The sequence below is a fragment of the Callospermophilus lateralis genome, chromosome 8, assembly GCF_048772815.1.
Source record: "Callospermophilus lateralis isolate mCalLat2 chromosome 8, mCalLat2.hap1, whole genome shotgun sequence".
Classification (NCBI taxonomy): Eukaryota; Metazoa; Chordata; class Mammalia; order Rodentia; family Sciuridae; genus Callospermophilus; species Callospermophilus lateralis.
In genome coordinates this window covers 116234422-116249608 of record NC_135312.1, presented here as the reverse complement: position 1 = coordinate 116249608, position 15187 = coordinate 116234422, and the positions used below count along the sequence as shown (strand labels likewise).

Here is a 15187-nt window from a genome sequence, read left to right as displayed (position 1 = left end):
CAGGAAAACTTTTAGAGAATGCATGGTCCTAATCCTAGAAGATTTATTAGTAACCCAAGGCATTTATAGAGCATTTGTAACTCTATTAACTATTCATCTGTTCTTGCTAATGATACATCTCTGAATCTATAGAGTGAAATCAATAAATAACAGTGCTCACATTGTGGAGTATTAATATTGGAACATATCATAAATTCCCAGAGCTATCTTCCCTAAAATGTTTATAGTTAGGGAGTTACTCAGTTTCAGAAAGCACTTCAGAAATAGACTAATCTTTTTCATGGCAAATGCTTCAACTCTCTTGTCAGTCAGTTTAATAACAACTGTAATTCAAAAAGATGCAAGTGTCTGGTCACTTACCCAATAAGAAGGGGAAAAGACCAGCATAAAAACTTGAAAGATGGAGACTTCAATTTATGATATAAAGCCACTTGGATATTTTCTTTATAGTTATTTAATAAAAATATTCGCAAATGGGATCTAAATAAAAACAGAAATCTATAGAATGAAATAGTCATGTTCTGGTAATTTTAGGTGGACAATTGCAAAGAGAAAATAAATAGCAACCAGGGTTTTTCTTCATCTTACAGAACCTGAAGCCTTAAACTTGAGACATTCTTTTATTTTTTTTCATAATTTTCTCTTTCTTTACCTCCTCTTCCTCTGGGCTTTCACAGAACTATGCTCTTAAGTAGAGATTCATATGCACCAGCATCTAATCTATTTCTCAGTGCTAGGGATCAAACCTAAGGACTTATATATCCAAGGCAAGCTCTTTACTGTTGAGCTACATCCCAACTCATGACCCTCTTTAAATCATGTCTAACATGCAAGTTTTAAAACTGAAAGAGAAAAATCTCTTTCAAACATATGACCAAAATAAAAGCTTCACTATTTTATAGCTTTATTGAGGTATAAATGAGAAACAACAAACTACATATATTTAAAGTGTATCATGTGATGAATTTTGGCATGTGTGCATCCATGAAACCATTACCACAATCAAACTGACAAACATTTCCATCACCCTAATGCTGCCACCCCATTGTCCCTTACTCCCACTCCCAATCCCCATCAACACAACCACAGGCCTTCTATCACTATGAGTTAGTATGCATTTTCTACAATTTTATAGAAATAAATCATACAGTATGTGCTCTCTTTCATCACTTAGCACAATTATGTTAGAATTCATAAATACTGTCTGTTTCAATAGTATCAAGATTTTTTCTTTTTATGTCTTAGTGTTCTACATGGAAATATTACAACATGTTTATCAATTATTCTGTCATTTTAGTTGTTTCTAGTTTGAGTCTTTTACAATAATGGATTCTAGAACTACTCACAAGTTTTTGAATAGATAAAAAAAGTTTTTGATAAATAAATAGGTGTGTAGTGATCAGGTTGTGTGACAGGTGTACGTTAAATTTTTTAAGAAAGTGCCAAAATATTGTGCCAAGGTTTGTACCATTTTACGTTTTTCAGTGAGAGAATATTAGGGTTCTGGTAGCTACACATGTTTGCCAATACTTAGTATGGCCAGTATTTTAAATTTGAGCCCTTTGGTTAGATCGTGTGGTGATATCTCATTGTGGTTTAATTTATATTTCCCTGATGACAAATGACGTATACATCTTTTATGGAGATGCTGGCCAATGGTTGAAATTTTCTTTTTATTTTGGGTTTAGTTTTTAAAATTTTTATGGGCAATAAAATTTACTACTTTTGGTGTACAGTTCTATGGGTTTTGACTTTGTACAACCACTAGTGTGATCAAGATACAGAACAGCTCCTCCAAGTCTCAGAATCCCCTCTTTGTAGCAGATACCCAACCACCAGCCCTAAATTCTGGGCACCACAGGCCTGATGTTTGCTCCTATAGTTTTGTTTTTTCCAAACTATCATTTAAATGTAATCGTACAGTGCATGGCCTCAGAATCCAGCTTCTTTCACTGTCACTTATCATGGTGCATTTGAGATTCATTCATGTTGCTGTGTTTGTCAATCCTTTCCTTTCTTTTATTTATTTTTTTGTCCATTATTTTTTATTGATTTAAAAAATAAGTAACAACAGAATGAATTACAATTCTTATTACACATATACAGCACAATTTTTCATATCTCTGGTTGTATCTAAAGTATGTTGACACCAACTCATGTCTTCATACATATACTTTGTATAATGATGTTCATCACATTCCACCATCCTTGCTAATCCCCTGCCCCCTCTCTTTCCCTTCCACCCCTCTGTCCTATCTAGAGTTCGTCTAATCTTCCCATGTTCTCCCTCCCTACCCCACTATGAGTCAGCCTCCTTATATCAGAGAAAACGTTCGGCCTTTAGAGCACTAATCTCTAGGGTATATAAAGAACTCAGAAAGCTAAGCATCAAAAACAAATAACCCAATCAACAAATGGGCCAAGGTCCTGAACAGACATTTCTCAGAAGAGGACTTAGAATCAATCAACAAATATATGAAAAAATGTTCACCACCTCTAGCAATTAGAGAAATGCAAATCAAATCTACTCTAAGATATCATCTCACTCCAGTCAGAATGGCAGCTATTATGAAGACAAACAACAATAAGTGTTGGAGAGGATGTAGGGAAAAAGGTATACTCATACATTGTTGGTGGGACTGCAAATTGGTGCAGCCGATATGGAAAGCAGTATGGAGATTCCTTGGAAAGCTGGGAATGGAACCACCATTTGACCCAGCTATCCCTCTTCTTGGTCTATACCCAAAAGACTTAAAAACACCATACTTCAGGGACACAGCCACATCAATGTTTATAGCAGCACAATTCACAATAGCTAAACTGTGGAGTCAACCTAGATGGCCTTTAGTGGATGAATGGATAAAAAAAAAATGTGGCACTTATACACAGTGGAATTTTACTCAGCAATAAAATAGAATATAATCATGGCATTTGCAGGTAAATGGATGGCATTGGAGAGATAATGCTAAGTGAAGTTGGCCTCCCTTTTATTTAGAGCTAATTTACTGCTTATTGCATTCCATTTGCATGGATGAACAAATCTTGTCTACCCATTCACCTGCTGAAGAACATTTGTGTTATTTCCAGCATTTAGTAGTTAATAACTCAGTTATGTATATTCATGTGTAGGTTTTTGTGTACAAAAATAATTCATTAATCTTAAATAATTACTTAGGAGTAGGATGGCTAAGTTTTATGGTTAAAATTTCTTTAATTTTATTTAAAAAGTATTTCTAAATATTTCCAAGGAAGTTGTACTATTTTGAATTCCCACTAGCAACACAATCTTCATATCCTTCCAATCCTGGTATTGTTAGATGTAAAGTTTTTTTGTTTTTTTTTTTTTAAATTTTAACCTTCCTAATAGATAAGTAATGGTATCTTACTATGATTTTGATGTGTATTTCCTTAGTAACTAATTATGTTAATTACCTTTTCATGTAGTTGTCAGCCAACAACATATCTTCTTGTTCTATTTAGTTTTTACAAAATTCAGTGAATTCAAAGGGGGAAAGTCTTTTCAATAAATACTACTGGAAAATTTGGATATAAATATATAGAAACAAATTTTCAATCTATGATTTGAATCATGTACAAAAATATACTCAAAACCAATTGTACACTGAAATATAAAATTTAAAATTACAAAATTTCTAGAAGAATACCTTTGTGACCCCAAGTCTGGCCAAAATTTTTTAGCTAAAAATATAAACCATAAAGAAATACAGGACAAATTGGACTTCCAAAATTTAAAACTTCTTTTCAAAAAATACTATTGAAAGAAAGAAAAGATAAACTATATTTGCAAAGCACATATGTACTGAAGGATTTGTACCCAGAATACCTAAAGGACTCTCTAAATTTAATAACGATCCTAAATATTATAAAATAGCCAAAAGCTATGAACAGACCCTTCACCAAAGAAGACACAGAAGTAACAAATACTTCAAAAGATGCCAACTCTCATTATTTACTATATATATTCAAATTAAAACCACAATGGGATACCAAACACATGTATCTATTATATCGGCTAAAATTAGAAAGACTGATTATGTAAGGCTTAATATAGCTGTGGAAAAGAAGCAAATCCTCTCTGCACATGGGGGAACATGAAATGGTATGATCAATTTGGAAAACATGATAGCTAAGAGAAACATAAGCACATGTCTACACAAAATCCTGAACCTGAAGGTTCATAGCAGCTTTACCTACAGTAATTCAAAAGTAAAAAAATCCCTGTCCATCAACAGGTGAATGGGTATATATACTGTGCTTCCAAAATTCTGCAAAGGCACCAAAATACAAAACAGATATTTTAAATTTGCAAACATAATACCTATGAAGTAAAGGGAACCTACTATGTAACGCCCAATCTCATCCAAGTGATAAACAAGTGATAAGCAAGCACGAAGCATCATTTCCTCATTATACAAACAACAAGTGCAGATCTTACCTATATATTTATATCCTTCTTCTCCATTTACTACGGGTCTCAGCCAGGTTGACTTTAGTCTGCCTTTGTTGCCCACATGGGCACCTTTAGGAGGGTAGAGCATAAATAACAGTTCAATTGCATGGGCCCTTTTGATCACTTCAGGATGTGTTAGTGACTTATCTGTGGGGAAAAAAAGGAAAAAAAAAGAATATTTAAGCAGAAATTTTTTAAGTTTTAGACATTTACAGTATATCTAACATATTTAGTTTGGGACACGCAAATTAGAAGCTACTGATTTGAAAACTACGTTTTCAAAAAAAGAAAGAAAGTTACGTTGAAACTACAGATTTTCTGTCATCAAAGTTTCTTTGCCAAAAATCTTACTGTTCATATAATACCTTGCAAAAATTAAAGAGTAAAGGCTTTACTAATATCATCTTCAAGTGCTACCACTTTGCTAAAACTATAGAAAAAAATTAAGATAACCAATGAACAGCATTCACATTGTACATTCTATAACATATTGATATATTTTTAATTGCTATGAAACAATGGAATCAGATTAATCTGACAAAATTGTTATAACTAAACATAAAGTTTCATAAACTGGAAATACATAAAGAATTAATATTTTAGTCTATGGATTTTAAGAAAATATAAAAATGTATATGCTGTAATTGATTTTTTTAATCTGACAAGCATTTATATAGCCCTTATTAGATACAAAGATTACTTCTTTAAGTACTTAAAAATATTAACACTTTTAATTATCATAATGTACCAATAAAGTAGGTACTATTATTATTGTTTCTGTTATGTGAAGAAACTGAGACCCAGAAAAGTTAACTTGCCTAGATCTTTCTGTAAATGCATCAGGTAGGATATGGATATTTGAGGATATTTGCCAACAAATCTTTGTCAATTGAACATGACCTGCATTAACTAGATGTGGAAACTGTAATTAAAAATTAATTTAAATTGTAGAGTGAAAAATAAAATTTGGCTATGGCCTTTGGACCTCCAGTTCGCAATTTCCATTTTTGGTTGCCAAGTCAGTGCCTTAAAATTCAATGGGTTAGTCTTCTGAGCAATTAAAGTTTTCCTCTACCTAAGAAACATTTCAAAGACAATAGATATGCTAATAATGCAAACCTCCATTTAAAATCTTGCTATGTTTTCCTTCCTTCCTTTCCTCTTATTTGCCTTTATTTTGTTAAAAGTCACATGTTCTGGTAAAGTAATAGACGGTATGGTATAATGATTAAGAAAGTAGATTTCTGCTAGCCTCGTTCTGTGGCACATGCCTATAATCCCAGGGGTTTGGGAGGATCTCAAGTTCAAAGCCAGCCTCAGCAAAAGCGAAGTGCTAAGCAACTCAGTGAGACCCTGTCTCTAAATAAAATACAAAATAGGGCTGGGGATGTGGCTCAGTGAATGAGTGCCCCTGAGTTCAACCCCTGGCACCCTTTCCCCTCATACCGAAAGAAAGAGAGAGAGAGAGAGAGAGAGAGAGAGAGAAGGAAAGAAAGAAGGAAAGAAAAAAGGAAAGAAGGAAAGAAAGAAAGAAAGAAAGAAAGAAAGAAAGAAAGAAAGAAAGAAAGAAAGAAAGAAAGAAAGAAAGAAAGAAAATAGATTTCAATTGTCTGATACTGGCATGGAGTCAGCTATCAATCTATTATCTTACAGCTCCAAATCCAACCTTGAGAGACTAGAACATTTTTACCTGCCATGTGGCATTATTTTAGGTGTCAACCACAAATGGCAGTCAAGTGAACTAGAGAATGAAGGGGATCTTCTTGGTTCTGGATGCTTCTTTTGGCAGGTTCCTGTGGTACACAGTGGCCAGCCAGGAAGGGCAGCTTCCCTGGCACGCCCCCCCCCCCCCACCCAGGGCACAGCCTTCCTCTCCCACCACTGGGAGCTTCCTAGAGAGGTCCATGTGCAGGACCTTTCTATAAACGGGTTTCCCGTGAGCGCCATAGTGTGATATCTCCCTAGGGACAGTTTTCTCACGAACCCTAGAAAGGGACTTTTCATGAAACCAACTAGCATGTCCCCTCAGAAGATTCTCCACCATTTACTGAGCCACAGCTACACCTCCTCCAAAACCAAAACACCCTGACATATGTTCCGTGTGGGAGCAAGTGGCCTTCTTTAAAATTTTTTCTTTCCATAGGTATTCTGCCTCAGACAGAATTGGAGTGGCTACTACCTATACCTGCCGTTCTCAATTCTGTAGAGTTTTTTTTATGCCTTAGTAGATAATAACAGTTACCTCAATCCCTGTCATAGTTAAAAACTGTTCTTGCTCAAATTACTACATATTTTTTGCCTCTTGACTGGACCCAAACTTATACAACTAGTCTTGAGTTCTAATTCTTGAACCATCTTTAGTAGGACTTGGAATATTAAACAAATCAATTATCTCCAGGTGATATATTAACTTCTTCAGTTATTGTTAGAGTAAATGATATATAAGCAGTAGATATGTGCATTTCTAATTTTCTAATTATTATTATTTCAATAATAATAAAAATTGAGTTGGAAATAAATATGCTATTTCTTTCTTTTTTCTTTTCAAATTTTTTTTTTTTTTTTTTTTTTTTTTTTGGTGGTTGGTCCTGGGGATTGAATCCAGTAGGGCTCTACTATTAGCTACATACCCAGTCTTTTTATTTTATTTTATTGTTTTTTTGTTTTTCGTTTTTTGTTTGTTTTTGTTTTTGTTTTGAGACAGGGTTTCATTAAGTTGCATAGGCTGGCCTTAAACTGCCTCAGTCTACAGAATAACTGGGATTAGACACACGTATCCCCAATCTGGCTGCATCTTTTGATTAGAAATATATTATAGAACTCTTGGCTATTTCTTTTTTATATATATCTGGGATTGAACCCAGGGGTGCTCAACCAATGAGCCACATTCATAGCACCCTCCGCCTCCATCATGCTTTTTAATTGTTTATTTTGAGACAGGATCTTGCTAAGCTACTTAGGGCCTTGAGGAGTTGATGAGGCTGGCTTTGAACTTGTGATCTTCCCACGGCAGCCTCCAGAACCACTGGAATTACAGGTGTGTCCCCACCCCACCAGGCTGTTTCTTTTCTAAAATTGGAAACTTAAAAATTATTCTCTTCTAACAACAACAACAAAAAAATCAAAACCAAAACACCCTGACATACGTTCAGATATGGATAGATACTAAATATATCACCTACAAATTGTAGATTCCTTTTCCTCCTATGTCAACAGAAGAAAAGGAAACTAGGACTGTTGTAACACTGAAGAGTAAACCCTGAATTACTTTTTGGCCCTACTCAGAGTTCAAGAAGTTGAGCAGGGTAGATCCTCAGGCAGTGGGTCACTTTTCCAGTTGTGAAGGAGGTGAAGGATGGAGAGTTACATCACAAGAAACCACATAGCTAAACTACATACAACCCCCAAGTTTGTCGTAACATACAAAATAAGGAGATAAAAGAGTTCAGGGCTTCTTTCTGAAGTCATAAAGAAAAAAAGAAAAAAGAAACCAAGTAGGACAAACTAGGAGTAACTGCTGTGCTTAGTGTGATGGACCACATTGTTCATAAGGCTTCTGCCCTCCAGAGCATTTATGTCTAATTCCCTCAGTTTAACATCAATGTTTAGTAACTTTGTTTCATAGGATTATACTGATTAGTTTTAATAAAGCACTTCATTTTTTCATAAAGACAAATGCTTCAATTTTAGGCAAATAAAATGTCTGCACTAAAATCTAAATGGTGGTAAATGTCGAACTGTCACTTTGTCTTACTGGCTTTCTCTTACTGGCTAAATTTATCTCCAAAAATAAAAGGTATACTTCACCCAACACCAAGATCACAAGCTAAAAAAGATGGGAACAGGTAATGTAGGCTTTCTTCTACTGTGAATATTATGCATTCATTAAAATGCTAATGTAGCTCTCATGGACCTGTTCAGTCACATGACGTTTTCAGTAGAAGGCTACCATACATGAGCTTGAACTGGAAGACAAATAATCTATAATCCACTGAAATCGGCCAGTTTCTAAATGCTCTGCTTTTACTGTCTTGTCACCACATGGTTAAAGCACTTTATGTTGCATTCATTTTCTTTGATTTGAAAAAAATGAATGCCATACTTTTTTGTCATGTCATTTTTATCTAAGCTTTTTTTCTGTTCATTAGTAGGTTTAAGAATATCAATTTATCAATATGAAAAATTACATATGCCTTAGATAAGAGAAAGTAAATCTAAAGCTGTCCCATTCTTAAAATAATGCAACTTTCTTAATGCTAATTTCTTTTAAACTGAAATATAAGGTGTAAAGATCAATGAGAGAGGAAAAGGAACATTAAAATTTAACACCACAGAATAAAATGGGTAAGAAGAAAGTTAAACAACATGCTTCAGGAAAGACCTAACTCAGAGATAAAGCAAGGACCACTGATCTCATATAACAATTAAATACTGATATTACTTCATTTACATAAGAGCATAAATGTCTATTAACACCCTGGTGAGAATAAATAACATAAATTAGGACATGAATTTTTTTAAAAAGTTGAAATATAACAAATTTTTACTCCAAATCCTTTCAGTTCACAAAAATGGGTGCATATAAATTTTGCCAGAATATTTTTCACTAATTAAAAAGCTAAATGTGGAAATCATGCCCTTGATAGATATCTTTATAAATTCAGTCAAAACTCTACTACAAAACAGAAAAAAAAACTAGGTTATTGGAGCCATTCAATTCTTCAATTTATTTCAGAAGGTCTCCTTCTTTAGTGGAATAAAATACAAAGAGTTCTCAAAAAATATCTTTTATTATTATTATTATTAATTAATTTATTTTAATTAGGTATAGATGACAGCAGAATGAATTTTGATTTATTGTACACAACTGCATCACTATAGTAATGCAAAGAAATATCTTATTATTTAAATTTTCAGATTTTTTTCTTAGTTTTTAGACTCGTTAGTAAGTTAAATACATTGCTTGATATAGAAAGCTAAAACACTTTTTCCCTTTTTGTCTGTCTTCATGGAATTCAGACAGAAACACAGATCATATTACTTTACTTAAAAAATCATATAGTTTCCCAACACTAAATAGCTTTGATTAATAATTCTAATGGAATTATGAGTATTCCCTAGGAGGAGCATGTTCTTTCTTTTAAAAGCATGTGTGTGAGTGTGTGTGTGTATGCATGCATGTGTGAAAGAATGTGGGTGTATGTTGGAAGTGACTCCAACTTTGCCTCATAAAAGATTGGAGGAGTACTATCATTAATTTTAAGTACTCTATTTTAAGATATGCTCATCATTTTCTCTGAAAGGCTGAGTCTCAAGATGGCCAGTTTAAACACATTAACAGGAATTCACTGTGACAGACCAAGGACAAGTGCTGCTCCCACCTCAGTCACAACGCTGTCCCTTGTTAAGAATAAGAGTGTCACACAAACTATTTTAAGGTGAGAGCACAGGGACAGTTTTTATTGGGTTTACCATACATAACATACTAGATATGGTTTTTTTTTTTACTTTGTTTGGAAGAGTATTTTAATACATTTACCTTCCAGGTTGGAAACATAAAATTTCCAATTAAGTGTTGCCACTCTTAATTGTTAAATGAAATTTGAAATACCCTGCCCCCTTGTTTTCTCACCAGAAATACTAGCCTTTGGGTCATTTTTCTATATTTATACCACTCCTTTAGGGGCAGGGAGAAAGTCAACCAATCTTGACATTATTCACCACTAATATTAATTTAAAATGCAGTTGATTACTGATTTCATTATTTTAAGTATTATTTTCTAGACTATTTTAATCCCTTAGCAAAAAAAAAAATGCAATTAACTATAATAGGCTTAACTCTATGCCTTTGCTCAACCATTATGGCAGCCTGACATGAAAAATATGTGTACATATTTTTTAAAAGACTGATCTCACTTTTCATGACTTAGGACTCTTCCTAAATTGGGGAGGTAAAAATAATACAATTTTATTTTAAACAGTGAAAAAGAAATCCAAATAAGTGAGAATCTTTTCATGGTGTGGTTTTCCAACTGAATACCAAATTATTATTTTTTTATGTATCTTTAAAATAAATGTGCTGCTTTTCAGAACTGGACCATTTCTGGACTTCAGTTGCCAGATTTATTGAGGTTTCACTGGTATGGATCTCTATAGTTTGACCTGCTTAGTATTCATAGAAAAGTTAAGATTACTCTAAATTCATTTGGAAACAAAAGTGGGCAAAGAAATTAATAAGACTTTAACTTATTTTTTAAATGGACAATTTCATAGCTTCAATTTATTTATAAGTACCAATGGTAATAATATCCCAATGGGAGTATATCTTAATCTACCAAGAGTGTGTGTATTTGTATGTGTGTATCTGCATCATTAGTTGAAATTCCCACAACCTCCAACAACTTTGAAGAATTTTGACAGAAACAATAAATTTCAGACCTAAATGAGAGCATTCTTAGAACAGATACATGTAAAATTTCATATTGGTGAAGTCCTGATTGTACCTCATCTTGAGGTACAATTCTTCTTTACCTATGGACCTATGAAACCCAAGAATAAGTTATCTGCTCCAGAATACAACATAGGGTAGGCATAAAATTGTACCCAGGCTGCAGTTAATAGTCACAGGCAAAATTTCTTCTAGGGAAGCCTCAGATCTATTTTAAAAACGCTTCAAATGATTATACCAGGCCTGACCAGGTTATCTAGGATAGTGTGTGTGTGTGTGTGTGTGTGTTACTTGGGATTAAACCCCGGGCTTTGTGCATGCTCGGCTATAGCTCCATCCCCATGATAATCTTCTTTACTTAAAGTCAATTGATTATGTACTTCAATCATATCTATAAAATCCCTTTGCAGCAACATCCGTCTAGAATTTGATTGAATAACTGGAAACCATAGCCTCGTCAAGTTTAGACATCAAAAAGATCATGAGCTTAAGGATAAAGCTTAATGAAGTTAAGGCTATAGAAAGTATTCTTTGGGAATCCAAATCACTTCTCACAGGTGATAACAGCTGGCAACAGATTCCCAAAACAATATCTAATGGAAAAATAAAAATGTCTATAATGTTCTCAGAAAATTGTGTGACTCACGAAGCCAAGTGTGAAAATTTCAAAAAAACATTTTTAGGAAATATAGTACCCACAGTCTCTTCTAGGAATACAACAAAACAAAATCAAATACTAAATTTTGTTAAAATACAGCCAACAAAATTGAATCAAAATAGAGAACTAAAGAATGAAGAAGTCAATGGTGAAATAAAAGGAAGGAAGAAAAGCGGAGGGAGGGAGGCAGGAAATGGTAAGCCTTGAACTTGTTCAAACACACAGAAAATATAGAATTGCAGGATCAAACAACTAAAGGACTTGTTGAAAAAGGAGAAATGTAGAAACCTTGAAATCATGTTTAAATCATAAGCTCTTTTTACAGTTAGGGAGATGTTTGGGAAGAGAAATAAAAGGAAGTATGATTTTCTCATTTTATCAGTGGGTTATCAGTGGAGGTTTTTGATAAATTAGGAAATATCTAAGTATTTAAATTTCTAAAAGTACTCTTTAGAAGGACCAAAACAAGCACAGACTCATCCCTGACAAAGCTAAACTTTCAATTGGTAACAAAATATTTCAGCCAGGCATATCATTACCCTCCAATAATTCAGAGGTTTGGTTACCAATGAAAATGCAAAAGGTTGTACACATACATATTTCTGCTGTCTTCATTCACCAGGTGAATTAAAGGTATTTGGAAGAAAAAAAAACTTTGTTTCTTTAATTCTCATTACATAACTTTTTGTAAACAGCACACCTTTAACATAATACATGAATACATCATTTTAAGCTATTGTCTAGATCTAACCAAATGTTTAATAATAAATTTACCTAACAATTTGCATTTGGGAGAAAACAGCGAAATTTAAATGTTTTGGGCATGCTGTTTCCTGGAAATACAAAGCAAGGGTTATTTCCCCTTAGTTTTTTTTTTTTTTTCCCTAAAAGACCAAGATTAATTGCTTGAATAAAGATAGGCCTATGTAATTTATAAATGTGTATGTGGTCCACTGCACGGTATTTAATTTCTTTCATAGGATAACAAGCTTAAAGGATAAAGAAAATTAGAGACCTGCTATCTCCATTTTAATGGGGCTTTAAAGAAGATTTTCTAAAAAAAATATAATGAAACTAAAGAAAAACAGATTAACAGGCATTAAGATAAAATGAATTGGCAGAAATAATAAACAGATTGTTTTTAGTAGTCCATGGCAAATTGACAGGAGATATTAGTTAAATTGATAACAAATATGAGCCCAACATATTGTATTATCTTGAGGAAAGAGGGGGAAAGTTCATATAATATACTCTAGGAAATGATTTCAGATAATCTTCAGAAATAGTACAAAATAAAGAAAATAGATGAATTTGACTAGATGAATAGAGAACTTGGGGGCTAGGGATATAGCTCAGTGGTAGAGCATGTGCCTAGTATGTGTCAGGCCTGGGAAGGAAGGAGGAGCCCTGAGAAGAAAGAAGGGAGGGGGAAAGGAAGGAAGAGGAGGAAAGGAAGAAAGGAAGGAGGGGCTATTAATTAAATGACTCCCTTACCCACCAACAATTACTCCTCTTTGAGTTAGAAATGTTTTTAATACACTGTGATTTGCTCATAGTTGCAATGTTCATTATTTTTCTTTAACCCTGAAACCTAGAGACATTTTATTGACACAACCAGCTTCCCCTGTGAACAATATAACCTGTAGACAGATTTTCCAGAGCACATACATCCATGTCTCCTTAGTTAAAAAATTAATATTAACTAAACCTAAGTGCCTGAGAGAATGGTAACTAAACATTCAACAAAGCAACAAGGTAGGGCTAATCTGGATTCCTCAGGCTCATGGAAGTGTGTTATGTCTGTGTTTAGATATATATTTATGTATATTTCTGAATTTTAGACATATATTTCTCATATTAGTTATCATGCATTTAAGCTTATATACATTCCATACTCCAGGTATCTGAGTTAGAAATTAATATTGAAGTCAATATAATAAACCAGATACTGCATGATTAAAAATATGATTCTAATAAAAGGAAATTATAAGATCTAATACACAAGGCTGGGGATATAATCAGTGGTAGAGCTCTTGCTTAGAATGCAAAAGACCCCAGGTTTAATCTCCAGCAACACACACACACAAACACACATCAAACATACAGGTCCCACCTGTTGGTCGAAATTATACCTTACAGCTAATTTAATAGCTCTGCTAAACTTGCCTGTGCTTAGGGTAATTGTTATCTTCATTGGGTAATTAAAAAAAAAAAAAAGATTCCATGACTTTGCCATTTTTATTCAAATTGTTTCTCTTGCATCCCATTCATAACAGGCTAACTGCTGTGTCTCTGATGATATATCCCCAAATCTGAAATCTTCCACTGGAATTTTACAGGATGTTTATATTTCAGGCTATATTGACTTGTTTTACTCAGAATTGCAGTTGAAAATAAAAAGAGAATATCTATTTTCCCTCTGAGAAATAGAACTGTCCCTTAATTTATGTTGCCCTATGATTTTTCTACTGATCTGGTAAAAAAATTCAAGATAATTTATTTATTATAACCCTAAAGACAGCTTATATTTTATATTTATTTAAGTATCTTGCACATTAAGTCCCCAAAACAAGATGTTTAGAACAGACACTAGTATGGCAATATGTGAATCAATAGTTGTGCAACTGATGTGATTCTGCAATCTGTATACGGGGTAAAAATGGGAGTTCATATCCCACTTGAATCAAAGTGTGAAATATGATATATCAAGAACTATGTAATGTTTTGAACAACCAACAATAAAAATTAATTTAAAAATAAATAAATAAATAAATAAAATTTTAAAAAATAAAATAAAAGAATTCTAAATTTTTTTTTATTTATTAATTTTTAAATGCTAGACACTGTCTTTATTAATAGGAATAGAATAGCTCCTTCATGCAGCTGATGGTCTAATAGGATATGAGATAGATAATAAAGACATAAATAAACAAATACATACAAATTATTATTTCTGTACCACGGGAAAAGGACATAGTGACATTAGAGATGAAAAATAAGACAGTGAGTCATTTGAGATTGGTTTGTAAGAAATTGATTTTTTAGGTATTAAAATCACAAGAGTATTTATAGGGATACAAATATGAAGTATCATCAAGGCACAATGCACAATGTCTAATATCCAATAAATTACCAGCCATGAAAAAGAAATAGGAAAATACAATCCATCCTGAGAGGAAAAATGAATCAATCTAAACAGACCAACAAATAACACAGATGATAGAATTAATAGATAATGACATTAAAAGTTATTATAACGCATTGCATATATTTGAGAAGTTGAAGGAAAGATTAAGCATGTTAAGTAGAGACATGAATGAAATAAAGACTAAAGTCAAACACTTGGACATGAAAAATGTCTGAGATATAAAAACCCATTTGATGAGATGAATGACAGATCATACACTGCATAAAATGGATGAAATGAGAACATAGCAATAGAAGTTGTGCAAAAAACGAACAAGGAAAGAAGACTTGTAAATACAGTTTCAGTGAACTGTGGAACCAACATTAAGGGCCCTAATATATGTGTTAAGTCCCCTAAAGAGAAGAGTGGAGTACAGACAGAATGGAAAATCTGATGAAATAACATCAAATTTTCCAATGTTAA

The 15187-nt window shown here is 33.2% G+C and overlaps 1 protein-coding gene across 1 annotated transcript in view; it reads right to left on the bottom strand.

The window, feature by feature from the left end:
* Window positions 1–15187, bottom strand: part of Iqcm (IQ motif containing M) — a 316123-nt gene that overhangs the window by 73785 nt on the left and 227151 nt on the right. Inside the window, exon 11 of the mRNA XM_076864082.1 lies at window positions 4457–4618. Coding sequence (XP_076720197.1) covers window positions 4457–4618 — 162 coding nt within the window. The remainder of the gene's footprint in view (window positions 1–4456; window positions 4619–15187) is intronic.